This window comes from Tinamus guttatus, unplaced genomic scaffold (assembly GCF_059628265.1).
Source record: "Tinamus guttatus ecotype Peru unplaced genomic scaffold, ASM5962826v1 Tinamus_guttatus_pri_ptg000045l, whole genome shotgun sequence".
NCBI lineage: Eukaryota > Metazoa > Chordata > Aves > Tinamiformes > Tinamidae > Tinamus > Tinamus guttatus.
Window position 1 is genome coordinate 2,873,122 of NW_028288579.1, and position 27,718 is coordinate 2,900,839.

Consider the following 27,718-nt stretch of genomic DNA (forward strand, 5'->3'; position numbering starts at 1 on the left):
CTAACTGACGTGGGACTATCCCTGTACAGGGAACACTTGGTGTGGGCAGGGCGCACCCTGCAAGGCACTGCCTTTGTGAAGGCATGAACTGTTCTGCCAAAAACATCGTCTGAGGCTGCTCACGGGATGAATGGGATAGGAAGGGAAGGGAAGGAGTGGGGCCAAGCCCACTTGGATACGGATGCAGAAGCACCTCCAGAATTATTTAGATTTCAGGAATCTTTGACTCCGTTCGAAATACGGTGTCAGCTTGGTTCTGCACCTGGTCCAAGTTGGCACAGATCCGTTTCCTTCAATGCGAGATGCGGCCCTTCAAGGTCGCCGATAGCTGGAGAACGTAGATAACTGGGTCTGTGGGTCAACAAAAGCTGCCAGCCAGAATTAGCTGTTGGGCCACTTGGGTTGAGGCCAGACATTGGCTACTCGCTGGAAACGCTGCTCACGGTAACTGACACCTCGGTGCCCGTGCAGGTAAATATCTTTTCTGCCCAGTCCTCCATGACGGTCACTTTTTACGCCTTCCCAAAGAGCAAATGTTTAATTCTTTCAGGAAGATTCTTTTTCCTTTACCAGATTTTACACTGAATTTACACCAGTAAAAGCCAGGCAGCTTCTTACAGAGCTCTACAAAGAAATACTGTAATGCTCCCCAACAGTTTAGTGCAGACAACATAATATTCACCAAGTAACAAAATCTATCACATGATCAATTGAATTATTTACCTAAATTTTATGTATTTCTCTTACTTAATTTTTACTTTTTTTTTCTTAAGCTTCAAATAAAGATAATCAAGATTTTCAAGCCATTTAATTTGCTTATCGGAATGTTCTTTGTAAGCAACTTACATAATAAATGTCCTGAAGACCATGGTGTGAATAAATTAAAAACAATGAATAATAAAGTGGATTATAGTTTAATCATTATGAGATAAATATAGTCCAAGCAGCTTACCACATGTAAGTCATTTATATAAGGTCCTAAAAGTAAAGATCCTATCTAGTAATCTGGGATTTTCAGGCTAGATTTTTAAAAGGGGAAAGAAAATGCGTGTGCAATATACATGTACATGTGCATATATGGGCATATATATATATAAATATATAGTTATCAGTTATACCAGTCTTCTTAGTTCAGTTTTTAAGAAGTGTTCTCAGAAAACAAGCACATTCTATTAGGCCTAAGCTAAAAGCATTAGGCAGCATTGACACTCATTAGACTTTTCATTTAACTTTTCTGAACTAAAAGAAGTCTCTCTGGGAGAAAACAATAAATTACAAACAGCATTAGCAGCTGAGTTGCGTGAGGCTTGGTCAATTTTGGTCAAGTAGCTCCGGGATTATTTATATACTGTAATTAATATCTCTTCATGTAACTGTAGCATCATTGCATTCTGCCCAGAGACCTATGAAGCCTTTTTGCCTTCTGATGATAATTTATATCTATTACGGCATTATGAAGCATGTGAAGAAATGATGTTGCAGTCTCTTAGAATTATCTCTTTTTTTTTCTTCAAAGAAAATAAACTGTTATGACAGTAAATATTTATTGACCTCTGTTTGCCTTCTTGCCCAAGAAACATGTCCAAACTTTATAGCCACAGTTGTGAGAAATATATTTTTATATATAAAGATTGAAAATTGTTATTCTAATGTCTTCACAGAAATCCCAAAGCCTGGTCTTTACACATAAACACTAAGTATTGAGAGAGCTGGCAACACTGCTAAGAGAAAGTAAATATTTGAAAAAAAAAAAGTAAAGAGTTTGGGCTAAACTCTGGCTAGTGAAAATTTAAATATAACTAATAGTGCTACTTCAGATTCTATTAGCTGAGGGATGTGCCATTGTCTAAAAACAGCAAGAGAAGGACCAAGAGCTCTCCCAGGGAATGCTGCGTTCCAGAGTGGCTCTGTTAGAATAGGCGGCCGCAGAGAAGCTGCTGCTCCTCACCAGATGAGTAGCAGGGACTGCGACTGCGGGGAGGCAAGGAAGGTCCGAGACCAAGTGACTGTCAAGACTAGGGTCTGGGAAATCATCCTGGGTTCAGCCCAGATCTACATCTTGATGCCTTTGCTGCCAATAGCTTTAAAAATCAGTTGAAAAAGGCTACAAAAGTGAGAAGCGTATAGGATGAGAGCAGGACTTCTGAAGATGGCATAGTACAGGCCTAAAATTATATTCCAGCCCTGAAAGCAGAGATTCATTTTGGGAACCTGAGGAAGAGTCATGGGGCCCTACACAGAAAATGGAAATATTCCTATAATCGCTTCAGGACACACTGTCATAAACCTGCTGATACTTGTCACGGATCACGCTAAAGATAAGAAGAATGTGGGATTCACAAGGAGTACTGAGTTAGGACAAACAAGGGAACCTTATTCATTTACTGCATTTCCAAGGCATGCTTTAATATAGATCAGATTTTTAGTTTCTAATTACCTCACTTCTAGTCACTGTCGTCCTTCCATCTCCTCTCTTACTGCTTCTGTTTCTGACGTTTCTAGGCGACAAATGACTTCAGCACATGCTTGACTTCGAGAGGATGATTCTCCTTCTAAAGGCCACAAGATTCTTTACACCCTTGAGGTTTTACAAGCACTGCAGTTTCAGACCCTCTCCGAGTGTCAGGGAGGTTGGGCTGCTCTTTGTTTCACAGAAGGCAGATGCAAAGCTCGGGGCAGGTTTTCCTATCATTATTATGGCCAGTGCAGCACCATGCAGGTCAGCATGAGAAACAATAAAAACGTGCCGGCCATTGACATTCCTAAGGAAATTCTTCCTTGGTGGCTTGCTGGGTGGCATGTGACAAGGGAGGCCACACCATGTGCCACGAGGACGCGTGACCGGCCGACCTGCACGCCGGGGGCAAACAGGCCAAGGCTGGGACGCCCTGGCAGAGCCGCGCGGGGAAGGCGCGCAACGCCCGGCCCCTTTGCTTCGCGCCGCAGCCGGCGTTACTCATCACTCACTTCCACGAGCAGCAAATTCACCCCTAAAATTTAATTAAAAAGAAATCTGCAAATGCATTTTTAAAATAAGGCATAAAATACAAATGCCCATTAAAGGAGTGACATAAACACCCACTCGGAGCTTTACTGGGGAGCCAAGGAGGAGGACGTCCTTGTCGTCGTTGTCCTGTAGCATGTTTTAAGACACTATAAAAAACAAGCATCAAGGAGTATTGTTTTGAAGGGGTAAATAGGACACCCTCTGAGGAGATCTCTGCCAGCTGTCCGAGGAGCACACCGCGGTGTGCTCTCAGGCAGCCTAAACAGCAGGCACAACACGACTTTGTACCACTAGAGACCTCCCAGATATTTGCCCAGAGGCTAATATGCTGGGGTGGATAATTAAATGTTTTCCGTTCTGTGTGCTAAATAATAATAATAATTGCGTTCTTAGAAGAATTCACCCCCGAATATTCCATGTTCCAGTGGGTCTCTCCAGAAGCAGAGGGAGCAGTTGCTAATCTATAAATACTGCTGTATCCAGGAAAGGAGAGTTCCCGGGAGCTCCTCGCCCCGCGGCCATGCGGGAAGGGGCTCCCTGGGATTTGTGGTGCGAGGGGCGCAAAGCTGGAGCAGAAGGATGAAGCCATGAACATTGGCCGGGGAGGCAAGGGGACCTTTTTGGCACACTTGCCCCCTCCCTCCCTTTTCCCCCCTACAGAAAAAAAGTGAAAGAATCACTGAACTTGGTATTGCTTGTTTGTGCTGCTCCAGACATCTGCAAAATAAACTGTTTCATAGATGATTTATATGCAGGGAAGTTAAAAAACAAACTGACCTTTCTCACCAGCACATAGTCCCAGCTTGTTCTTGTATCTGATTGCCCACTTAAACATTAGAGCTTGCTCTTTGTTACACGTGGATATGCCTTTGTATGTGTCCACTTAGGACGAAGTTCTAGGAGGGAAAGCAGTGAGGGGTTTTGCAAGATGTTAGTCCACTTAGCAGAGGGAACTGCTGAGAAAAATCACCACTTATTTTTCTGGAAAAACAATGTTACATAAGTGCTTCTGTAACTTTTTCTGTTTCATAAGTAACCTGGCAAGTTGAGTAATTCACATTCTGGGTATCATTCTAAAGAAATATTTCTAATAATCCTCTCTGTGTACAAAGCAGTATTGCCTCATCCTGGTCTGGCATTTAATCTACTAGTTACTATTTTCAGGAAGGCTATTTCCAAATCCAAATAAAAACAACAATCTTGCACTTATGTAGCGCCTTTCATCCTCGAAGATTCCAAAGAGCTCTGCAGAATTAAAACAAAACAGACATACTGGACACAAGGGTTCTTCATTCATCATGGAAAGGCAGCCAGCTCTGCGGTGAAGCACGGCTGGAGGCTCCCAGCGCTGCCTGGAGCAGCGTGCAGCAGCAGCGCAGGGAGCCCCATTCCCTTCTTGCGCACCTCACCGCAGCTACTGCGTGATTCCTGCGTGTTGTTCAACAAGCAGTGTGCCCGGGCAGCTCCCTGGCAATGCCCCTTCGCCACTGGGCCAGCCCCGCAAGGCCGCTGTGTTGGAAGGGGACAAGAGCAGCGGAGGGGAGCGCTGCGGCGGGCAGGCTCCTCGGAGGCTGGCCGGGGAGGATGCTGAGCACGTGCCGTCCCCGGACACCCCGCGCAGGGAAAGGCCGCCCCGCTGCATTCTCTCGGGGAGGATGCTGAGCACGTGCCGTCCCCGGACACCCCGCGCAGGGAAAGGCCGCCCCGCTGCATTCTCTCGGGGAGGATGCTGAGCACGTGCCGTCCCCGGACACCCCGCGCAGGGAAAGGCCGCCCCGCTGCATTCTCTCGGGGAGGATGCTGAGCACGTGCCGTTCCCGGACACCCCGCGCAGGGAAAGGCCGCCCCGCTGCATTCTCTCGGGGAGGATGCTGAGCACGTGCCGTCCCCGGACACCCCGCGCAGGGAAAGGCCTCCCCGCTGCATTCTCTCGGGGAGGATGCTGAGCACGTGCCGTCCCCGGACACCCCGCGCAGGGAAAGGCCGCCCCGCTGCATTCTCTCGGGGAGGATGCTGAGCACGTGCCGTCCCCGGACACCCCGCGCAGGGAAAGGCCTCCCCGCTGCATTCTCTCGGGGAGGATGCTGAGCACGTGCCGTCCCCGGACACCCCGCGCAGGGAAAGGCCTCCCCGCTGCATTCTCTCGGGGAGGATGCTGAGCACGTGCCGTCCCCGGACACCCCGCGCAGGGAAAGGCCGCCCCGCTGCATTCTCTCGGGGAGGATGCTGAGCACGTGCCGTCCCCGGACACCCCGCGCAGGGAAAGGCCTCCCCGCTGCATTCTCTCGGGGAGGATGCTGAGCACGTGCCATCCCCGGACACCCCGCGCAGGGAAAGGCCTCCCCGCTGCATTCTCTCGGGGAGGATGCTGAGCACGTGCCACCCCCGGACACCCCGCGCAGGGAAAGGCCGCCCCGCTGCATTCTCTTTTCTCCACAGAGCTCCTGGCCGCCCCAACCGCGCTGTGGCCGCTGCAGCCAGCGCAGCCCTGGGAGCGCTCCGCGGGCGGCCCGGGCCATGCAGCAAGAGCAGGGCACGGCGCGGGCGAACCTGCGCCCCGGGAGAGCCGCCGCGCACGGCGTGGCACGGCGTGGCCACGCGGCCGCTGCACCAGGGCGGCCGAGCGCGGCGGCTCCGGCGGCTCCGGCGGCTCCGGCGGCTCCGGCCCCGCAGCAGCCTGCTAGAACCAAGAGGTTCCAATCCACTGTCTCTCCCTCTCCACACGGACGCTTTTACCAACTCCATAGGGAACTATTTTGTGAACTTTTTTTCCAGGATATTTTTCTGCTGCCTCCAAGTGTCACAGCATAACTCAGTCAGGCTGTACCAGGATCCAGAGCTGGCCATATTATAATCTCATTTAAAGATACGAAGCCATAATTAGTGAACTCTGAATAACCATTTTGTGCTATGATGTCTAATTCTTGTCTTGGCTAATGCAAATACAGGGGAAAGGGTATAATCTTATTTATATGTATCAATGAACTGAATATACGTCTTTACAAAAACCCTGCAGTACTTTTGCCTGCACAATCTAATCTGTGGCACCAAACCTGCACATTAACTGCTTATACTAAGTTGTGCCTTGATTTAAAAAAAGAAAGAAAGGGAAAAAAACACCAAACTTCCTAACCCTCTTACCAGGCTAATACTTCACTGAAAATCCCCTTGCTTGTAATGGATTTTTCTTTTTATACATACTTTATCAGCACCGCATTACAGTGGCTTTTTATAAACACAGCACATGAGGTTAATAGCTAGAGCCTCAGCTAGGGGGTTTTGGTACCCTAAATCTCTACCAAGACTGTTACATAAATGCGACTATTCTAAAAATAAAAGCAAAATGAAACAATTGGGGAAATGTTACATTATCATTATTAGGGCATGAATGGTGGAAAACTAGGGCATGCTGCTTGTAGGTGAAACACAACTCCCTGCAAAAAGAATCTATCTTTACCCGATCAGATCTACCCTAGCACAACTGATGGCCTGAATTAGGAAATCTATCAAGTACATCTTTAAATATATGCTTATTGCATCAAGTCTTAGAGGTTATGCACTTAAAAAAATCATTGAATTTAGATGGTATTCAAATACATATGTGTTTTCTTGAAACGGACATGCATGTTCCTATAAATACTGGAAGTAATATTATATTTAAGACATATACAGTTTTGACTGTAAACAATTTCAGCATTCACTGCTACTGCTATGTCTCCAGCAAGGAAGCAAATAAAAATTAGTGTTTTTTTTTTTATATATATATATAGACTTTAAAGCCGGAACAGAGCTGTAAAAGTCTCATCTAGTGCAAAACACAGCAGCCGGCAGAACCTTCAAAGATGCTTTACAGCTGAGGTAACATCTTCAGCACATATTCCTCAGCAGAAGTTGCTCGCGTACCACTCATTTTACAGAAATTCATTTGTGTAGGGTTTTCTCAGGTTGGAAATCGTAATAAGGATGGAGGAAAGCTCTAATTAATGTAGAACTATAAAATCAATGCCATAATTAGCCCACCCTGAAGCGCTGCTGCGCTCCCTTTCTCAAGATGCTTACACTTGCCCCAAGCAATCATCTTGGCTTCCACGCTACAGAGGAGCAGCTGATGGTTCCCAATGTCCTGGTCTCCATCCAGGACGACCTATCACTGACGCGAGGGTCCCTCCCGGGCTGGGGGGAGCTGCTCTGGGCTCAGACGTTTCGCTCTCCTCTCACCTTGCGCTGCTTTGCAAGGCTGGCTGCAGCCATGACCGAAAAGGAGGGCTGTAAAACTGCACAGATGTTGTGCAGTCCTGGGCTTGCATCCCCTGGATGGTGCTCGTGGCAGTCCCCACCTCCAAGGAGCAATGCCATGCACAGACATTGCTCTTGTATAGGGCAGAAGAGTGCACGGCCTATAGGGCGCCCTCGATTGCTCAAGCTGTCTTCGCTGGGAATAGGTTTGCTAGCACCATCCTCCGGGCAAAGGCCAGGCTAGGTGCCGTGGAGGTGGGCACCCACACACCTGCAGAGTCTCCCTTCACTGCAGCGTCTTCTGGACGTTTTCCCAGGAGAAGGAGATTTGCCTTAGTGGTAGGAGTAGCAGAGTGATTTCTATTCCTTGCGCTGCAGCAGACAGACTCAGTAACTCTCAACAAGGCCCTCGACATCCTAGCTGAATTCTCTGCAACCGCCTAGACATAGGGCTGCCTTACAGACAGCATGAGAACTGATTTGGAAAGTACTTCAAGATCCTCATACAACAAAATACAGACAACAAATGCAGACACCACAGGAGCAAAGTTTTCTGATGCTATAGAATTTCCTCACAACTCGGTTTTGCACCTCTGCCACTCAGCAAACAAAAGCTTGGAGAACACTCACAGACATCATTTAGTGGTATCTAACAGAGATAATTAGCCTTTGTGTTCAAGCAGTCCCACCGAAGACTAAACACCCCATTTGTCTGGGCACTATATAAAACCGCAGCGCCTGCCCTGAACACTCTGCAATGTCAGATTAGGAGTGAGCTGCCTGAGGAAGCTTGTGGCAAAGGTGACAGTTAAACTAAGCTCTCCCAAAAGCCCAATCCCATCTCTTTAACAGCAAAGCCCACACCACCGCACTCCGCACTGAGTCAGACGGCAGAGACCATGTCCGGCGAGCCCTGAGTGCCACCTCCTAGCTGTCCTGCGAAAGCTTTCAGAGCATCCCAGGAACTTTCCCCAGGCTGACATATTCTATCTAGACAGCTTTCATTCTAGAAGAAAAAACTTCAGGCATTTTCTTAATAATTCTAGCATTGCTCACTCATTTTTCTTCTTTTTTTCTACCTTTTAATTCCTCTCTGTCATGAGAGTTAAAAAGAAAAAAAAAATCCATTCAAATGGAACGTTTTCCTTAATCCTACAAAGAATGAGTATAATTGATTCAACTATAAAATATATAGGCATGGAATCAATGCTTATTATAGTCAAAACACGCCTGGTCACTTCTTTGTGGCTGGTTTAAAGCCGCTCCGTTAAGTATAATGTTAGATGAACGTGTTTTAGTCTGAACGTGAAAAGGTTATATTGTATTTCATCTCCGCCACTCGGCACGACTGTTAGCGTCTGATGCCAGGGTTTCGTGTCGAGGACCCTCCGTTTCCTTTGTACCATCTCTCCAAGGCAAAACTAACCTTCAACAGTCACAGTAAGTAGCTGCTATTATGCAGATATTAATTTAATCGGGAGTTGTATTACTCCTTAAGTAGTCCAGACTTTGCCTTTATGTTTTGATGGTCAGGAAAACACGGAATAATTGAGCATGAATGGAGCTTAAGCATGGCAAGGATGGCAAATCTGCTCAGTCTCTTTTAAGTTTCCTGTTCTCAGACTTCTACCTCCAGGGCTAATTGAAAAGATGCAAGTGTTACACAGACCCAGTCCCCCCTGCTTCTGTAACTAGAACCGCAACTTCTTACTGTATTAAACATTTCTACACACTCAAAGTTTACAATTAAGCTACCAAACTTTTCAGCAGCCTTTTTTTTTCTAAGCAGCAAAGTGTTTTATAGCTATTCTATTGGCTTAGAACAACACACTCACATAAATGGAACCGTAGAGCATTTAGCAGGTATATTTACTAGGGCTGGATCCAATCAAGCAGACCTGGGAATCCCAAGCTGAGCAGACGCCCGTTTTGCTCCCGCTTTGTTATTTCATCCTCACGGTGTGCCTGGCAGTAAACACCTCCAAAACCAACCTGTGAGGCCAGACTGCCAACGCATGGGGCGACTGAGGCAGCGGCATCCCTAGATACAGATCCTGGGCCAAAGCTGCTCTTGGTTGAGCAGGTGGAATTCCTGGGGAACGGCGCGGGAATCCCGCCGTTTTAAATAAAAACAGCTCTTGGCCCATTATGCACTTACATGCACTGTGCCCTGGGGCCAAGATACACAGCCCTGACAAGTGACTGGGGGTTCCTCAGGAGCTCGAGGCTGCACTCCACACGTCTAAACCCGGCAGGGGCCCGGGCAGCGGGCAGCACGTGCCAGCTGCATTTGTCTGAATGTCGTCACCCAAAATAAAGGCCCTTAAAACCCCGAGTCACTTTTCCAAGAAAGACCAAAACCCCCAAATTAAAAATCACAGCAGTGTCAAAGCCTGAATAAATACATATGTCAGCTGCCAGGAACCGGGATGTCAGTTTTCAAGGCATTTATTGCCCCAGACTAGTCTGTAAATAATTCTTTTTTAATTCGGGGCTTTCAAACCACATCACTGGTGGGCTGGCCTTGCGGTTCTTCATTTGCATATTCTGTGTTTTGACCTAAATTGAGTTAAATGCAAGGGAATAGAAGCGAGAGTCAAATTTCATTAACAAAATAAAGCAGCTCGTGTGAAATCAACATCTAGTGATGGAAAAATATGCAAGTGAACTGAGCCCTTCATTGGTTATTTAACTGAAACAAGGTCTCCTTAATAACAAACACTCCCATCTTCAACTGCATCACAGCCACTAATGGAAAATCTTGGCATCTCTCATTGTATGGGAATACGAGGCAGAGCTGGTGAGGACTTTTTCCTGCCATCCCCTTGCCAACTGTACATTCCATCTGACTGAGGATTACTGATAATTTTTGGCAACTTCGTGGCTACAGAGGACACTTCTGTACAACTATTTATTTATCCAAGACTTCAGGAATTTATTTTTAACAGAGCTTTAAAAAATGCTGTAAGCACAAAATATGCTAATGGTATTAACAAAAGGATCCCTAAAACGAGCTTTCCTGTTTTTGAAGCCAAGCTCCTCAGTTGGTGTAAGTGGGTAGAGCTACTCTCACTTCAGTGGGTTTCTGCCAGATTTACAACAGTCGTGGATCTTTCCCAGTAGAGCAAAATGCTTATAAAAATCTGAACAAAAGGAGTATTTAGTTGTATGCATATTCTTTCCTTAGTAGTAGTACCAGGGAATGTTTAATAGCCATGTCTCTATAACTAAGGGACTCACTATGCCAAGGCAGCACATACAGACACAGAGCCTGTCACACAACCCTGACCATCTAATGAGAGAAGACAGGCCAAGGATATATTATTCCCGTTTTACAGATGAAAAACGGAGACAAAAAGGCAGTCAGTGTGTGACTGCGAGCGCGTCCCAGCTCCGGCTGCCTCCTGACCACACGGCTGCCTCGCAGACAGCCTGGAGACCATCTGGAGGCGACGGGTGCGAAGGCGCCTCTGGAAGCTGATCCAGCAGGGATGCTGCACACGTGGGGTCCGGCACGGGTTGGCCTCCGCGGGGCCGGAGCCCCTTCTCGGAGGCCAAGGGCCCCGTCCAGCGGGCAGCCCCGCGCAGTCCGGCTCGCTGCACGTGCTTTGAAGCCACCAATTTGTTACCTGGCTTATTTTCTGCCAAAGCAGACAACGCTGCCTCCAGCACAGCCCGGGACTGCCCTGCTCGGGCCGTGCGCACAAACCCCTTTAGACTAAGGAGCTCGTCACAAACCTTCAACAAAGCTGAGAACTGAGCTATGGCCTCCAGTGTCCCCGCACGGAGCACAGCCTGCTATGCCCTAAATGTCCTGGAAAATCTCAGGACTAGATTAGAAACTATTACTTTCACCACAAAAAATTCAGTGACAACTTTTTGGTTTTCAGCAACAGAAAGCTGAAATGTTTGAGTTCTGAACAGAGTTCTTCCCCTCCACTTTTGGGTACTGAAAACCACAGAATTTTTACAAGCAAAGCTGGTTCCTGGTGTTAACAGAAGGTTTGCTGCCCAATGAGAGCCCCACAGTGTCTTCAGAACCTGAACGTGCACATTTCAGATACAGTACTGAAAAAAAGAAAAGTGACTTTTGAGCAGACCAAAGCTTTCCATGAAACATCCCAGTTAAAGAAGCTATTTTCTGTGTGCTCCCTCCTTGCCATTAACCTTCGGGGAGCGGGAAGGGAGCCTCGCGGCGCGGCCCGGGGAGGTTGCTGGGGCCTCCGCACTGCGGCCTCGTCAGGGCCCCTCGTCGGGCCCGGGAGGCAGCAGCAGCTGCTGGTGGCTCTGCCAGCTCTGGACGGTGCTGCCTGGCCCGTGCGAGGCCGCCTGGGCTGGCCCGCGGCCGCCGCGCTCCTCCGTGCTCTCGCGTCTCCCAAGGAGGCAGGCAAGGCGCCCCGCTCGCCGCCACGCGTGGAGGGTGCCCTGCGGCGGGACCGCTGCGCCTCCAGCGTCGCTAAAGACGGGCACTAGATAACCTGCTCTGTGCCAAACCTCCCGTGCTCGGTTTCCAAGGCGGACTGTGCTACCTTCTGCCTTGAACCCCGCGGAAACGCAGGAGCTCCCAGCGGCGCTCCTGATGCCCAGGAAGGCGCGGAGCGCCGGCTCCCGGAGCAGGCTGCCGCGCCAGCGCCTGGCGCTCGGCACCCGCAAACGCGGCATTCTACTAAAATGAACATTTCTCCCTTTTAAAAGGTTTAATTATTTTTAAATGTAAAATAAAATATCCATAAAGTAACCAAAAGAAGTTAAATGTTCCCTTTGAGGGAAATTCTCTCTTTTTAAAATTATCCCTTTTTCTAATAAACCAGTAATTTATGTAATCCACATAAAACCACTACCATTCATTCTTCTATTTTTAAATAGCATTGCAGAGCTTTCTGAAGGCTTATTTTGTTTTTATGAGAAGGATTAAAAATCACGATGGGCCAGATTCTTCCATGCTTCTATCTGCTGACAAGTAACAGGCTCCTGCCATAGCCCTGGCGACTAGAAAGAAGTTTGGGATGTGTTGCTGGGCCCGATCCGCATCCCTCCCCTGGCTGCAGGGGAATAAGAGCAGGCTCGCTGCTCTGAATGCAACGCCATCTGAGCTCGAGTTTGACAAACAAGGCATAAAGCAAGTGATCTCTATGTCTGTATTAAAGAAAACCCAAACCTCTGCAGTCTCTTCTCTAATTTTCATTTAGCTTCACAACAGGCCTGCGTACTGCGATTTGCCCACCCTGCATAGGAAGGAGTTCATGACACATTGCTATTTTTGCCCCAGAAGACAGTCATGGGAGGAAGCCACGCTGAGTCACCGCGCTTCCCAGGGCTCTCTTCCAGGAATACAGTGGTGCACCAAGCTGTACCTAGGACATGCAGCAAATCTGTCCTTCACCCAGCAGTGCTCCAGCTTGGGATCCCGTTCGGATCACGGGCCAAGCTGTGGCAAGGCTGAGCGACTGAAAGCTCCAGAAACGACTGGCGCTCTGAGACAGCCCTGCAGACACAAACCAAGGGACACCCCGGCCTCAGACACGCAAAGGAGAGGTGAAGTCTACCCGGACAGCAGAGTCCCTCCCACTCCCTCCCTTCCCGTCTGCCCCTTATTGCTCACGCAAATAATTCAGATGTTTTAGCCCTTCCAGACAAAACCTGGAGCTTTAAATTAAAATGTCATCTGTTAGTAAAGAAACTAAGCTATGTTTTTCATTCCTGAGAAAGGACTCACTTATGCTTATAACTATAAGTTGCTAGTGATTAAGCAACTGGTATATTTTCACACTCATTAAAAGAAACATGGTGTGTTCACCTTTCTAAGAAAAGGCATCTTGTTTGTAATACTGTAATACATTGGGAACACCTTCTAATTGGCTTCTAGTGCTCCTTGCCAAAATTCAGACACAAGTTTGTTTATTTACACAAGGAAAAAAATAAAACATTGTATAATTAGTCAAGTAATGGACTCCTAAATTCAGCAGCTCAGAGGTATGCAAAACTGACAAACTTTTTAAGATTCCATTTTGGTTTATGAAATATCTCAATAGGTAGCTCAGACTGCATCACGGCTATTGTAGCAGTGTACTGCTCAATGTGGTGTTTGTGTCGAGATGGAAAACTTTGACATGTTTGATTTTTATGCAAGTCAATTAACTTGTTTTTTAAAACTGTAAGGGCATGCTTTGCAAATAAGATTACTTACTATAAATTATGAGAACATAGGGCTCCATTCAGACAAAAATGTTACACACCCCTTACACATGCATAAGTCTGCAGAATATAGTTCTGCACCCTGACAACCTATTCAGCTAGGGGTAGGAGCTTATTTTGGTCTATTCCACGGGGGCCTTCCTAAAAAGATATGAACAAAAGGGGATAGAGACTTAATTAGAATGTCTCTCTACACCCCACCTCCCTTCACACCACCCAGTCAATTCCAACAGGCCAAAACCTCTCCTTATGTGGTGAGGGAAGAATTTCTTTTTTCAGTTAAGTCAGCCCACAGCAGAATTAGCAATGGTATGTCCCCCTAACCACAGCACAGACAGACATTTGGCCATTCCCACCTGTGAATTCTGCTCTCAACACTCGTACTTAAGCATGGTCTCTTGACTGACTGCAGTCATGTCCATCTGTTAACATAACATTCATTATGCTGGCCCCAGCTCAGATGGGACCCTTAAACCAAGACAGCAGGATGAAGCTGTCTCTGGAAAAACGACAGTGAGAAACAGAACTGACATACAGCACAAATGAAGATGCCAGGGGTACTGAAGTCAGCAAGAATCATTTTCATTTACTGAAAGAGGAGTTTCGTCAAGACTTGAGTTGTGTCCATTTCTGGTTTCCAAAACTCCGATGCTCAGTTTGGTACATAAGAAACTCAGGATGTCTATCTGGCATTTAAAACACAACATAAAGACCTGCAGATATGTACTTGGGGCTTGAAGACAACCACGGTGCCAATACACACACAAAGCGAATCCAGAGACAAGTATGAGTCAGACAAAGAAAAACTGCAGTATTTGTCCAGGCCCTTTCTACTTTTACACATGCAGAGAATCTTTACCTAAGCAAATCATCCCATTGATTACACATGCGAGAAGGAATTACTTGCATGGAGAAAGGTTACTGGATCTGGTCCCTGCTCTATGCACACTGTGATATAAAGCCAACTCTTACTTAGTCCCAGACTTGTTCCTATTAGTTCTGAGTATTAGGTTAAGGCACAGGAGACCACACGGCAGAGCGTTTTGTCTTCCCTGCCAACTTCGGTCTAGGTAATGAAGTCATTCTCCTCTGAGTTTGATGTCAGGTTGTTGGTTCCAACTTAAAGTTTGCAGCATGGATAGACCCTACAATGCAGAGTTATTTGCTTCCTTGGAATATCTTTTAGCAATATAAGAAACAGTTAAAAGCAAAGAGCACAGTAAGGGACAAATGGCTTTCCTTGTTCCCTGGCTACATTCTGGAAGAACCTCCCCACACACTTTGCTATTAGAGCTACATTCCAGCCTAGAGTTGCAAACTCGTACCCTTAGAAACAGTTGTACACACTCACAGGAACACACATATGCACATACCCATTTAGCAAATGACCGGCAACCAAAAGGCTTTCCAAGTTAGATTCCCGTCTTTGTGTTCAGAGCCGTGGAAGACGCTAGTGCGATTCCAAATTAGCCATGTCACTCACTAGAAGTGACCTGCCACGTAAGGGAAGATACCTCCCAGAACCGTAAAGCCCATTGATCCCCAGGAGCAGCGTGGCTACGTGCCTCGGAGCAGCCCCACAATGTCGGGTCAACTGTTGTTCCTGGCAGGACACTGCTGTGGAAAGCGGCAGCAGAATCAGGGACTCATCACTAGCAGCATGTGTTGCTATGGACACCATTGAAGAAAAGCAAAATCATTTGAGAAGGAAATAAAAGACTCTTTTCCATCAATAGTGGCAGACACTCTAATAGGTTAGTGATCCTGGTGGAATGCTAATCAACAGCACATAGAAAGACTTGGAAGTCAGGCAACTTTTAATATTCCTAGTGAAGGAGCGCAGGAGTAAATTCATGCAATACGTGGCTATCCACAGGATTTGTATTAATCCTTAGTACTGAAAACACAGGCATCAAATGGTAATGCTGCAAATAAATGAGGTCATATTTCTGTCTTATGAATTTTTCTTCTCATGGATCTCACACGCCGTATTCACCTGGAGACCTCCTCTACGCAGCCCTAGGAGCAGATGCCCAAACGCGCCTGGAGTCGCTGCTTGTGCAAACCGAACGGCTCTCCTGACACGAGCGGAGCTACGCTGATTTATGGCAGCTATGGATCTGGCATCTGATTTGAGCTGTGAGACAATCTAATTTTTCCATTCCTAGCAGCTCTGGTGAATAATTTAAATAAATGCTTGGAGCTCACCAAAAATAATATATTTTCAAATTTTTGGTGAATGGAAAAGTAAAAAAATATTGGCTTGGAATCATGCAAATCACTCTGTGCAGTCTTAAAGAGTTCAATTGTGACTGAGAGGTGCTTTTTGTCTTACATTGGTTTAAAACTGATAGATTTTATGCAAGAGAGCTGAGTGAGGATAGGACTTTCAAAATGTAAAAAACACACTTTAAATAAAAAAATAAATGGGTGTTCATATAAACCTGAAAATGTCAAAACAAAATATTTGAATTTTTAAAAATTGTTTAATGGTTTCCAGTCTGGAAAATGGCCACAGTTTTCAGCAGGTGTGAATCTTTAAATGTTACACTGCCACTGAATCACCATTTTTGCCCCAGAAAAGCTGCTAATATATTTTTCTCAGCTGCAGGAGTAGGTAAATCCATTGTCCTCAGTAAGACAATTAGGGCCAGGAGCATTTATTGTTTTAACTGAACCTAGAAAACTATTCTGAGCAATTTACAGCAGAGGTCTAGAAACACGGACATTTTCTCAAAGGGACTTTCAATCTACTTTCGCTTGCAGTGCAGTGACATGGATTCAAAATACCACAACGAAGGACAAGGGGTACAGCAATAAACTATAAAAATGCTCAGTACAGGTTAGAAAGCAGCGAAGTCCTTGGAAATAAAACGTTCGACTTGCACATTGCAAATACTAGAGCAAAAATTACTCTTGGGAGCCTCTGAAGAAGATTTGGGGATGATTTGTAATAGGGCTATTGACTAATCTGCAGTAGAGCTATCCAGGAATTGAAGGTATTCAGTCCTATAACTCAGTGCTGTGACAAATCATTTTATTTTTGGTTTTCCAAAGAAAGGAGGCTTATGGGGCTCCTTCCTGCCAGCCCATATGCCCTCTTGGTTGCTAGTATTAAATCCTTGACAGTGACAAAAAAACCCAGCGGCCCAATTGGGCAGAAAAACCCTACCGGACCTCTGGGATTGCTGGGTGAGCTGAGGCACGGGCTGAGCTTCTGCAGGAAGAGGAAAGGAAGGAAGAGGAAAACCCAGGAGCAGGCATCACCACCGGCAGCCCGGCGTCTCGACTCATTCCCAGTTGATGTCACCTGGCTCGCAGTGCCCGGCCAAGACCTCACTCCCCAGAAATGGGAGGGTCAGGTTAGCACTGTCCGAGTTTGGCTCCGGATAGATTTGGCAAATGAGCTCCAGAAATTCACTGTCAAGACATAAATCCACAGGAAACCAGGTTTCACATGTTCCATGGCTCAATACACTCTAAATATTGCAATTTCCCCTCAGTGTTCAAATGATTGTTTCCAGTGAGCAGCACAGCAGGTCATTAGAGGTTACAGTAAGAGCTGTCACAAAGTTGACCATAGGCAGATAGGCAGCACCCTTGTAAAATGAGTGTACTGTGCTCTTCTCCGCGACACAAGACAGCAGCTCCCTCCTGCTGCCGGCTAAGGGTTTCCTGCAGCTGCCGAGGCAGGGCTCTGTGCAGGGGCACTGCCGCAAGCTGCTGCCAGCACTGAGACCGGCTCCTGCAAGGGACAACCAACAACCTTCGCCCTAAAGCCGCCGAACACGACTGCTTTGCGCCGGGAGGCGTCCCAAGAGTTCTTGCAATTACAGGCTTTCATCTCAAACGCAGCAAAATCTCAGTGGCTATGCTGGAAATTTCTCACAAAATTCTCATGAATGGGCAATGTAACTTTAGGGTGTATATATTGTGCCAAAAGAAAAAGAAGTGATAAAAAGGCCATGTTTTGCTTTTTACAGAAAGCCACTGAAGTTCCAGAAAACTAACAATTTTCACAGAAAACTTTCAACTTCATAAAACATCTACTATTTGACTATTTGGTAAAAAAAAATACACTATGTTGACCAGCTTTAGGGAGGCTATGTTAACAGACACAGAGCAATTTCAGCGGCAGCGTGTCACTGTGCAAAAGGCAGCAAGATTTTAGGCCACAAGATAGAGAAAAAGACTTCATTTATTTGATAAGCAGATTAAGATCTTCAATTGGCATCAAATAGCTGTATTGAAGTCAATAGGCTTATCCATTACATAGGCAGGGGCTGATGGAGAGCTGAGGGAAGGAGGACTGGAGCCTGGGGCTGCCCCTTCGGCACGTGGCAGCAGGAGGAGGGAAGGAAAGGCAGGGAATGCTGCCTTAGCCCTGCCTCCCCATCCTTCCAGAAAACACGGCTTAGAAACTAAGTATTTTGCTTTAGGATTTCTCTCCTGTAAGAAACTCTCAAGTACTGCTTTTTCTCATGATTCCAGAGCAAGCAGATTTGGGAATGAGTATTTCGTAGCTTCTAAGTCAGATGCCTAAATCATACACATTTCTTCTATGTGCACCTACGTCGATGAGCTGCTTTGGAAAAGAACAATCTCAGTATAACCGGAATTTGCCCAACGTACATTCACGGTATCAGATACGAGCTTAAGCAGTAAGCCTCCATCTGCTGTCTTTTAACTGTGCGGAGTATTATCCTTGTCTCCTGCCGGGAGCTGGGAATTGAAGCATCCAAAACTCAACCTGTATTTTTTTTTCCTGATAGGTGTCTGAACGTGGAGCAAGATACCTAATCTTAGGCATCCCAACCTGAAAATGTCGGCCTTAAAATCTCTTGGCATCTCTCAAAAGCTTGAAAGTAAGAGGAGCCTAGTCTGGCTGTCTGAAAGTTTCATTTAGATTGCTTTAAATATATTGTGGATGATTACAGTCTGAACATTGCACTACATGCCACTTCATTAGGCTTACCCACTTTTTTGTTCGTACCATAGATGGGAAATTAAAAATGATCTCTTTAAAAACTCTGATATTTAATTTCCCATAAGATATGAGGGAGATTCAGGGCAGTGTCTGGAAAAAAATTAGGATAATAAGGTGTATAAATCTCTGCTTCATTTGAAACAAAGCATAAAAGCCAACCCCACATTAATTTTTTTGCTGAAAGAACTTCAATAAGTTTTAAAGTAAGTGTTTCATTTACTGCCACATGCCACACATACATGGCAAACAGTTTATACAAACCACAACACTCAGCTGTTCCTGGTTAGGTAGAACAGCGCTGCCCTGAACACCCAAGCTGCTTTTGGTTCCTGCGGGACTCTCTTACACAGGGTGCTGGGCATTCTGGCCTCATCCAAGGAGAACTTAAATGTTTTCCTTGAATTGGGAGCATGGTCCTTGTGTGGGAGAACTCCAAGTCTAGGTTGAGCACTTTGTTGGCTCAGGCTAAAATGCTTTGCGCTTTTGAAGACAGCTTACGCGCAGTGTAACTATCCCTGAGCTGGTGCTCTAGCACTGCTGCCTTCCCGTGTAGCTTCAGGGAACTTCCCCAGACTTTGCGGCTAAACAGAACGCTCCAGCGGTAAATGCCCAAGCTGAGAGAGCCAGAGCCCCCGTGGAAAGGAACTGTTCACACGCTTCACAACCCGACAGCCCAGGAGCAGGTACAGCAGGACACAGCAGAGATAGCAAGTGTGAAACGGCACCGAATGCAGCGCTTCAGCAGAACTAAGACGGGAAGCCTTATTCACGAGCGCATCAGGGTTCAAGTCAATGACCTCACCTATTATACTAGTATTTGTGACAAAACAAGAGTCTAGCTGCTTATTCCCAAACGACATGATGTACCTGGAAATCTACTCCATTTTAAAAGACCATATTTCAGGCCATCTCACCTGCTTATAAAGTCACTTTGACAACATATGCTTGTTTACAATCATATTTAGCAGTATTTTCCAGTATCTTGTTGCTATATCAAAAACACAGAGCACACAGAGGAATTGGTCTTTGCATGGGGCAAAATAAAGCTGACTAGATATGTAGTATCTCTAAATGTCCAAAGCCAACTAGGAGGGAGAGTGAAGGAAAATTATTGTCTGTCCATTTTATGCTCACAGACAATATTATGAAGTGCTTGGAATACCAGAAGGTTCATTTGGAAACAGAAGAGAGATGTTTACACTGACCCTTACATAAATATGTGTTGGGTTTATGTACTTCTTTTTCCTAATACTTGAACTTGAATTCAGCTTATTTACTGCTGAGAAAAGGTGTTGGACTTTTTATTGCAGAGAATTGGTGCAACACAGCAGCTTGGCAAACATATTCTGAGTCACAGCCCGTTTCATCTCTCATTCAGTAAAGGACGTGTCCAAAGCACCGCACGGCTGGGGTGCTATGTGAGGGTAGCATCTAACCTGAGCTCGTACAGCCTTACCCAAAGCACACCAACCCAGGCTGCAGTTTGCACTGGTACCATATGAATTTACTGCAAAATAATTTATACTACTCCATGCAGCAAGCATTTCCAATTAACGTAACAGCAAGGTGGGCACTTATATTGGCTGCATCCTCCTCTGGACCATCATTTTGCATCCAAGCCAGGTAAAAAGACTGTAACAGGCACAGGCCAAGTACAAAGATGTCACTGTGCCAGCAGGAATGTACTCTACACCGTTAGAACTGCATCTAAACAAGGGGCTACACTGGTCGTATTCTCTATCAACCCTCCTGAGATAAACAACCCCCCTCAACAACAGCATCCTCTTAGGGCTACTCGGTCACAAATGTAGAGCAAACTTGCTCATCCCGTTTCATTTTGCTCTTTTGATCCAGAATCCTTGCAAGCGTGTCCGTTCTGGTGGTGGCTTTGGGATCTGGATCCTGCTCGGTAGGATCTATGCAGAGACCAACAACTCGCTCTGCGCAGCCCACTATGCAGGCATCAGATGACTGTGGCTTTCAGTTACTACCTCTGGACCGAAGCCAGAAGCCTAGCGGTGAAAAGCTCTTTATACCATTACCAATCCCCCGAGCCACCCAGTCCTTCTCCATTGCATACAGGTTTTTAGTGTTGTGCCTTAAGATCTGTTCTGGTTCTGAGTAACGTTCTTTGTGATGGGAGTCTTGCCACTCCCCCTCTCATGAGGAAAAAAAATACCCAAGGAAGGAGTGCGAAACCTATTTTGAATCCCCTTTATGATTATCTGATGCAGCCAGGACTCCTGGATTCTCTTGGGGACAGGCCTAAGTCCTCGGGAATGACTGTCTTCAGTGAGGAGCAGACTCCACCTATGACATGTTATTACCTGTGTGCCTTCAGTCACTGCTGGCGGCTTTACCGTGGCGGCAGCTCCCTTGCAGAGGTCCCTCTGCACGCTGCCAGGGCAGTCCTTGCAGGAATGGCTGTTAGGCTTTCAGGGATATTTGCAGACTGACCCGGCCTAAGGCTCGTCTGATCCTGAGATCTGCCTCAGACCCTTGCATGGGTCTGGCCCATGTTCAATGGCATCCCTAAAGACAGAAGGTAGAACCAGTGAGTCCCGGGGACATCTCTGTGCAGTTGGCTTCCATCAGAATTCTCTATCTGAAGAGTCAGAGGCTAAATCGTGCCACCCCTGCAGCCCCTGGCTCCCAGTTCAGCAAAGTGGCTCACTGGGAAGCTGTACCCACACACAGTTCTCTTCCAGAAGTCCTCGGAAAGCAGCTCACATGTACCAGCTGGTTCCCCCTACACAGGACAGCAGGAGACCTAGCAGCAATACACTGGTACCCGGCGTCACGAAGGAGGGCTGGAAGCTGCTGATCCTGCAATAACACCTTAAAGGATTTAGAGTCTTTAATGTTGATTGCTGAATATTTCTGCTCCCCTCTGAACCATTCCAACAGTTGTTTCAAGTGAACATATTCATTCCTTTCCCTTTAACCATTGGAGCTTCTTGCTCGGTTTGTGAGCAAGAAGAGGGAATGAAAGGGTCTCTTCAAATTTGCTGTAGCTGCTCTCTTAAAAGAGAGCATTGACACAGATTCTGCAGCCTTGCGTGCAGTAAAGCTCCCCCAGGAGTTACATGCACAGAAAGACTGCAGGATCCTTGTGGGTACTCCAGGAAGAGCGTTGCTATTCTCCTCCCCACTGCATGAGACTATCGTATCTATTCCGAGCATGGATCTACCAGGTGGCAGCGTTCCCCTGCCAACATACCTTTGGTTTGGCTCACCTTGAAAGCTATGATGTTACATTATATGATGACGTCATTATATTTATTTCAACTTTCAATGAAGAGCCCTGGCAAATCTCCGAGCTGGAATATCTTCTTTTTAATGGATCCAAGATCCAGCCAGCATAGTGCAGATTACATTTATATAACACAACCCAAGTAATGTGAACTGCTAGGAATTTTTTTAACAGCTGTTGATGTTACTAAATTAAGGGTATTTCTCTGTTAAAACTATGGAAGAGGAAAAACTCGTCCCACGTTTACACAAACACTAATGCTCTAATGTCTAGCTGTGGTTATTTTTTGTGCTAATTCTGCCAAATCTCCAGAAGACTTTATCTTTGTGGTGGTATTTTTAAAGAGGCAAAATGAATCACATGCACTTTCACAGTTAACTACGAGTGTGAGAACACCACGTCTTAATGGGGGACGGGTAACAAAGTTTGCTAGTTAGTCCTTACCTCAACTCTTCTGGAATGGGTTTCTTACAAACCTTTGGAAACCTTACTTCTGGTCCTCATTTTTTATCCTATTATCTACAATGTTACTCTTATAACTTTGAAACTGGTCTACAACACAACTTGCTCTAGAAGTCACATACTTTTCCAGATAAATTGAAGTATAAAGTTTTCAGGAATGCTACACAAGATACTGTTTTGCACTGGCAAAAACATGCAGCCCCATGGAAGAATCCCCGCAAGCACTGGGCCTACTGTGCTATATTTTGTATCATCACATGATGAGAGAAAACAAGTCACTCTGGACAGAGAGTAACCACACAGATAAAGCTGAAGCCCTCTACACCTGGCACGGAGCCGTTCCACACAAGTTAAAGGACTCATCCAAGGTTACAGAGTTCATGGTGGCTGTGCAAATGGATTTATATTCCAAATATTGCACATTAAGGTACTAAAATTGCAAAGAAAGAAACTAAGCAGCAACTACGAGCTCACTTTCAACCTCTTCCTTCTTATTTCTTCCCCACAGTGGTCTCTGTGAGGTCTTATGATACCACTACAAAGACCAGCAAAAAAAAACTTGGCTGTGTTATGAATTGATTTCAATTTAAAAGAGTCATAATTCAATTTTGTTTTAAAAACATATTACAAAATCTAATATTAAAAAGATTTGCATAGAAACATTCATCAGAAAGATATTTTATTTGTTTGGCTTGAAACACTTCCACTACAAGCCAAATATTTCAACACTAGAGCAGGAGGACCAGAAAGTGAACCTGACCAGAAACAACAGTGAAAACTATTAGTTTATTTTTGCTCTAACAGCTGACAAAATTTAGCTATTTATTTAAAAAAAAATCCTTGTGGATGGTGAAACCTGTATGTTTTTTTCTTTTAACCTGGACTATTCTTGGAAAAGTATTAGGAATTGGGCTTTACTAGTAGCGAAAGTGTGTTATGTACAGGCATTTTATTAATTACAATCACTGTCAAATTAAAAGATAAGACAGATATGGAGATAGACATCTAGGCTATATATTACTAGCACGTTGACTTTGCACTCACATAACACCCACAGACACATGCATCCCTGCACACAGAACATTTTAAAATCTCTAACCAAGCCGTCCAAGGTAGTTTCCAGATGAAGTCTCTGTTTGCCCCATTGCTCTGATCACAGACAGATAAATCACTGGCTGAGTCTTCTAGCTAAGCAGTGAGAATATTACTTTAGTAAAGCTTGCTAATGGGGCAAAGGACCTTGTATTGTAATCCAGTGACATTTTCAACCTTCGGAGAACTTTTGTTGACATTCCCGAGTCTCTGGCTGCCATCCCAGCATGAAATAGTTTCTGTTCACATAATTCTCGTGTTTACCAGTCATGAAAAACTCTTGCTTTTGGCTTTTATTTTTTTAAGTAAACTTTTTTTTTTTTTTTTGCCAGAGAAACTCCATCTAAAAAAATATTGGCCCCAGGCACAGAAGGTTTTGCATAAATTCATATGTGATGAATGGCTGATTTTAATGTTATTTGGGTATTTGTCAGAACCTAACAAATATACATGGTAATGGTGGTTCATAAACTTAAACATCTCAATATCCCCTTTCTTCTAGAAATAAATTACGTTTGTTTGCCCTGCCTGGAGTCCTAAGGTAGCCGACATTAGGAATATTTTAAATGTGATCATCCATCCAGCATGTCTTTCAGGCGCCACGAAGATTAAATGAAAGAATCATAAGATGAAGGTCTTTAACTTTTAATCCTTTTACAATGAACCCTTAGATAGACATGGGGGCAGGGTGCCTCCTATGTGAGTAATAATGCCTCTGTTCCTCTTCACTAGGTTAATGAATACCCTAAATGTCCCAAGATCTGATTTTTTTTCCTTCCAAACTATTGAAATTAGAGGCAAGGAGACGGGTGGTAAAACACACCGAAGAGTGTGTGTGGGGGTGAATACGCACTCGGAGATAGGCACCCTGACCGCTGCCCAAAGCAGGGCTGGGCTGGGGCCGTGCGAGACCCACGGGTCTGGAATAATTAGTCCAGATTCCCTGAGAGAGGAAGAAAAAAAAAAAAAAAAAAAGAGGGAAAAAAGCGTTCGGTTCCAAGGTAAATGGGGAAAGGGCTGTCTGCGCTGTCAGGCAGCCCTTGAAGAGCACGTGGAGGGGCCGCCCGGCAGGCGCTATCGCCCGGCTCGCCCCGCACGTGGAAGCCCGGCGGGCGCTCGGGGGTCCGCGCAGGACGGCGCAGAGCCGCGGGCTTCCCCGCGCAGGAGGAGGCGCCGCAAAGGCAGCGGCGGAGGCCCCGCTGCGCGGTCCCGCGGAGCCGGCTCCGTCCTGCCCCGGCAGCGCGCGGCTCCGCCCGGGCCGGGGCCGCGGAGCGCGGCCGCGCGAGCTGTCACCGCAGCGGCGAGCAGCGTGTGCGCGCTGCAAAGCCCGGAGCGCCGGGGTCAAGTTTCAGCAGTGCCCACCACAATGGTAGGTGTGAGAGACACGTGTCGCGCTGGAAGTGACATGTCAGCGGCTGCAGAACCCGGCCGGCAGCTGCCACCGCGCGCCCGCGAGCGCGGCTGCGGGCGGGAGCCCCCCGCCAAGCGGGACCCCGCGCCGCTTGGTAGCGGAGGGGCCAAAAACTGGCGGCCGCCGCAGCCACGGGCGGGTGCCACCTCCCCCTGCCGCCGAGCAACGTCCTGCTGAGCGCGGAGAATGAGCAGGAGAGAGAAGAAAGACCCCCGAGGGCGGCCAAAGCACAAACCAAACACAATCCCAACGGCTCGTGTTTTAGTGGTTGACTTTAATTCTGCACTGCACTTTTACTACAAGGATATAAAGAATAAATAGCCGATACTCTTCATTTACATAGGATTAAGTCATTCAAACTGTTCTCTCTATTTACAATAACATTGTGCTCTAGGCTTTTTTTTTCTTTTCTTTTTTAATCTAAAGTCCGTAAGGAAAAAGAAAAAAAACTCACACACACGCTTTCCGAAGAATGGAAAATAGCTTTAAAACGTTTTCTTATCAAAAAGTTTGGTTTTTATTTTTTAATCCTTTTATTAAAAAAAAACAACAACAACAACAATAACAACAACAAAAACAACTTCGCCAAAGCAAAGCAACTTCTCTCTGGAATATAAATACCAAAAAAAAAAAAAAGATACATTAGCAACGATCAGGGTAATAGTCTTAAAAATACAGTAGACACTGATTATTTCACGTATAATACTGACCTTTTAATAGTATATTAAAACGGTGCCATATATACACACAATATACATTCTCCTACACGTTACAGTGCATTACAACGTTAACCGGAAAGCAAATGTCTTTTATTTTTGTTGCAGCAAAGGTCCACGTGAGTCCGCTAGAGAAGGGGCAGGCGGGGAGGTGCAAGCCCTAGCAGGAGCACTTGCACTCCGAGATGATGGGGTACTGGATGGGTATCCACGTGCAGCGCTGCCCTCCCCGGCGCTGGCACCTCCACCTCAGGATCGTTAAATGCACGGACTTGGCAGGCTTGCAAACCATGCCTTCTGGGACTGAACAAGACCTTTTACTGTAGCAGCTGCCCACTTTGACATACCGGGGCCAAAAGCGGCTGCCGAGATCGTTCCACGTGTATAGGACCGGGCAGAAGGTCTGGGACCAGAGCCACATCTGCAGCTTCCTGCGCAGCTTCTTGCTCAGCCTGTGCTTCTTGCCCGGCTGCAGCCCGTCGTAAAACTCCAGCCCTTTGATTTCGCTGGGCATCGCTCCCGAGGGTCTCTGCCTGAGCAGCAAGTCCAGCTCAGCCAGGTCGTCTACTCCCAGCCGGTCCTCGGGCAAGGAAATAGCCATGAAGTTAGGGTCGAAGTGTCCGCCCATGAGGCTCCTGAGCAAGGTCTCGTTAAGATCCTTCTCCTTGGGGTCAAAGATAGGGTCCGGGTGCTCGATTAGATCCACCAAGGGCAAGTTGTCGCTGGGAGCCGGGCGGATGTGCAGATAGTGCTGGCAGGCGCCTTGCTCCAACCGGAGACCCAGCAGAACCACTACGGCGTATATAGTCACAAGGCACTGGGAATGATCCATCCTCGGGAGATCGGTGGGGGGGGGGGAGGGGGGCTGGGTTCACCAAACAGCAGGGGAAGAAGGTGCAAGCAAATACATCAGAAAACTTGTACGGGGATATCCAAAATAGCTTGTCTTTAACGGGGATCACCTCCACTCCCCGCACCACCAGCAAAGGCAGCCCTCTAACAAGCCAGGAGAACAAGCCCCCTGCAAATTCTCTCTCTTGCAAGCTTCTCTATAAAATTTCTCCCAGTGGAGCCGCTCCAAATTTCTGCCGCTGCCGCTTCTTTTCACCTTCCCCGGGAAAGGGAGATGCCTCTTTTTGTTGCAAACTCTGTTTGCTGCTTCTGCTCCTCGTTGTCTGCCCGTCCGTAGGGAAGAAGTTGCTGCCGATTCCTCTTCTCCGCTCCTCTCCACCGTTTGCAAAGCAGCCTCCTCAGCAGCAACAGCAGCCACGCACGTTGGCACCAGTTTGTCTGCTTTGCAAGGACCCAAAGCCTTTAAATTTCCTGCACTTTCAGCTTCATCTCCATGGAAACCACAGACTCTCTTCTAGCCCACCCCACCCCCCTTAAAAAAAACACACCCGCACACACTCCCACCGCAACCCCCACTCCCACCCAAGTCCGGGAGCGCCTCGCTCCCCCTCCGCAGACACCGTGTGCCGGGCCCCGCCGCTGCCCGTCCCCCTCCTCCCCGCCCTCCGCAGCCGCCGCTCGCGGCTCCCGCGGCGCCTCGGGAGATGCTGCTGTCCCGGGAGCGGCGCCGCTGCCCTCGCTCCGCGCGCCGGTGACGGCTCCTGCGGCCTCCCCGCTCCGGCGCCGCTCGCCGCTCACCCCGCGGCGCGGCGCGGCGCGGCGGGCGCCCCCCTCGCTTGCCCCGCGCAGCAGCGGTGCCCGGGCTCGCCGCCCCGCTCAGCGCTACCTGGCTGCCGCGGCCGCCTGTGCCCGGCTCCGCACATGGGCCCGTGATGTAATTGCCGCTGGGCGCCCGCGCTGGCTCCCCGCCCGCGGGGACTCGGCAGACACCTCCTCTGGTTGCGCGGGGCTGCGCCGGGCCGCGGCCCGCGGCGCCGCCGCCTGCCCGGCCCGAGCGAGCCCTCTGCTGGCGGCGCCGCGCGCCGGGCCGGGCCGGGCCGGGCCGAGCCGCGACAGGCCGGGCCGGGGTCGCGCGGAGCCGGGGGCGACCGGCGGCGGCTCTGCCAGCACCTCCCGCGGGGACCGGGCCCAGCTCCCGGCACCATCCTCCCCGGGCCCGGCTGCGCAGCACAGGTAGAAACTGCTGCAGGCGCCCGAGCCCGCGGCCTCTGCACGGGGCTCCCGCATCCCCCGCACGCCAGTCCCACTGACTTGTCTGGACCGCACATTGCCCGGGCACATCATAATTCCTCAGTGAATTCCTTGCAAAACCCGTCATTTTCCTGTTAAGTTCTCTAGGACTTTCCCATCAGAAATACAACTGCTGGGCACCCACCTAAGCTACCATTCCATACACACAAGACATAAAGTCCAACTCGACAGCAAATACGTAAAACAGCTTTAAAAG

The 27,718-nt window shown here is 47.4% G+C and overlaps 1 protein-coding gene across 2 annotated transcripts; it reads right to left on the reverse strand.

The window, feature by feature from the left end:
• Positions 1–24,897: 24,897 nt before the first annotated feature.
• Positions 24,898–27,260, reverse strand: NOG (noggin). 2 transcript variants are annotated; one of them, XM_088538066.1, is made up of 2 exons: positions 27,098–27,260; positions 24,898–26,649 (listed from the first exon to the last, which is right to left on the reverse strand). In XM_088538066.1, the coding sequence occupies exon 2, from the start codon at positions 26,189–26,191 to the stop codon at positions 25,520–25,522; it is 672 nt and encodes a 223-aa protein (XP_088394192.1). In that variant the 5' UTR covers positions 26,192–26,649; positions 27,098–27,260; the 3' UTR covers positions 24,898–25,519. The 2 variants fall into 2 exon arrangements, with proteins under 2 accessions (XP_088394192.1, XP_088394197.1); XM_088538071.1 differs by having other exon boundaries at positions 24,898–26,652.
• Positions 27,261–27,718: the final 458 nt, after the last annotated feature.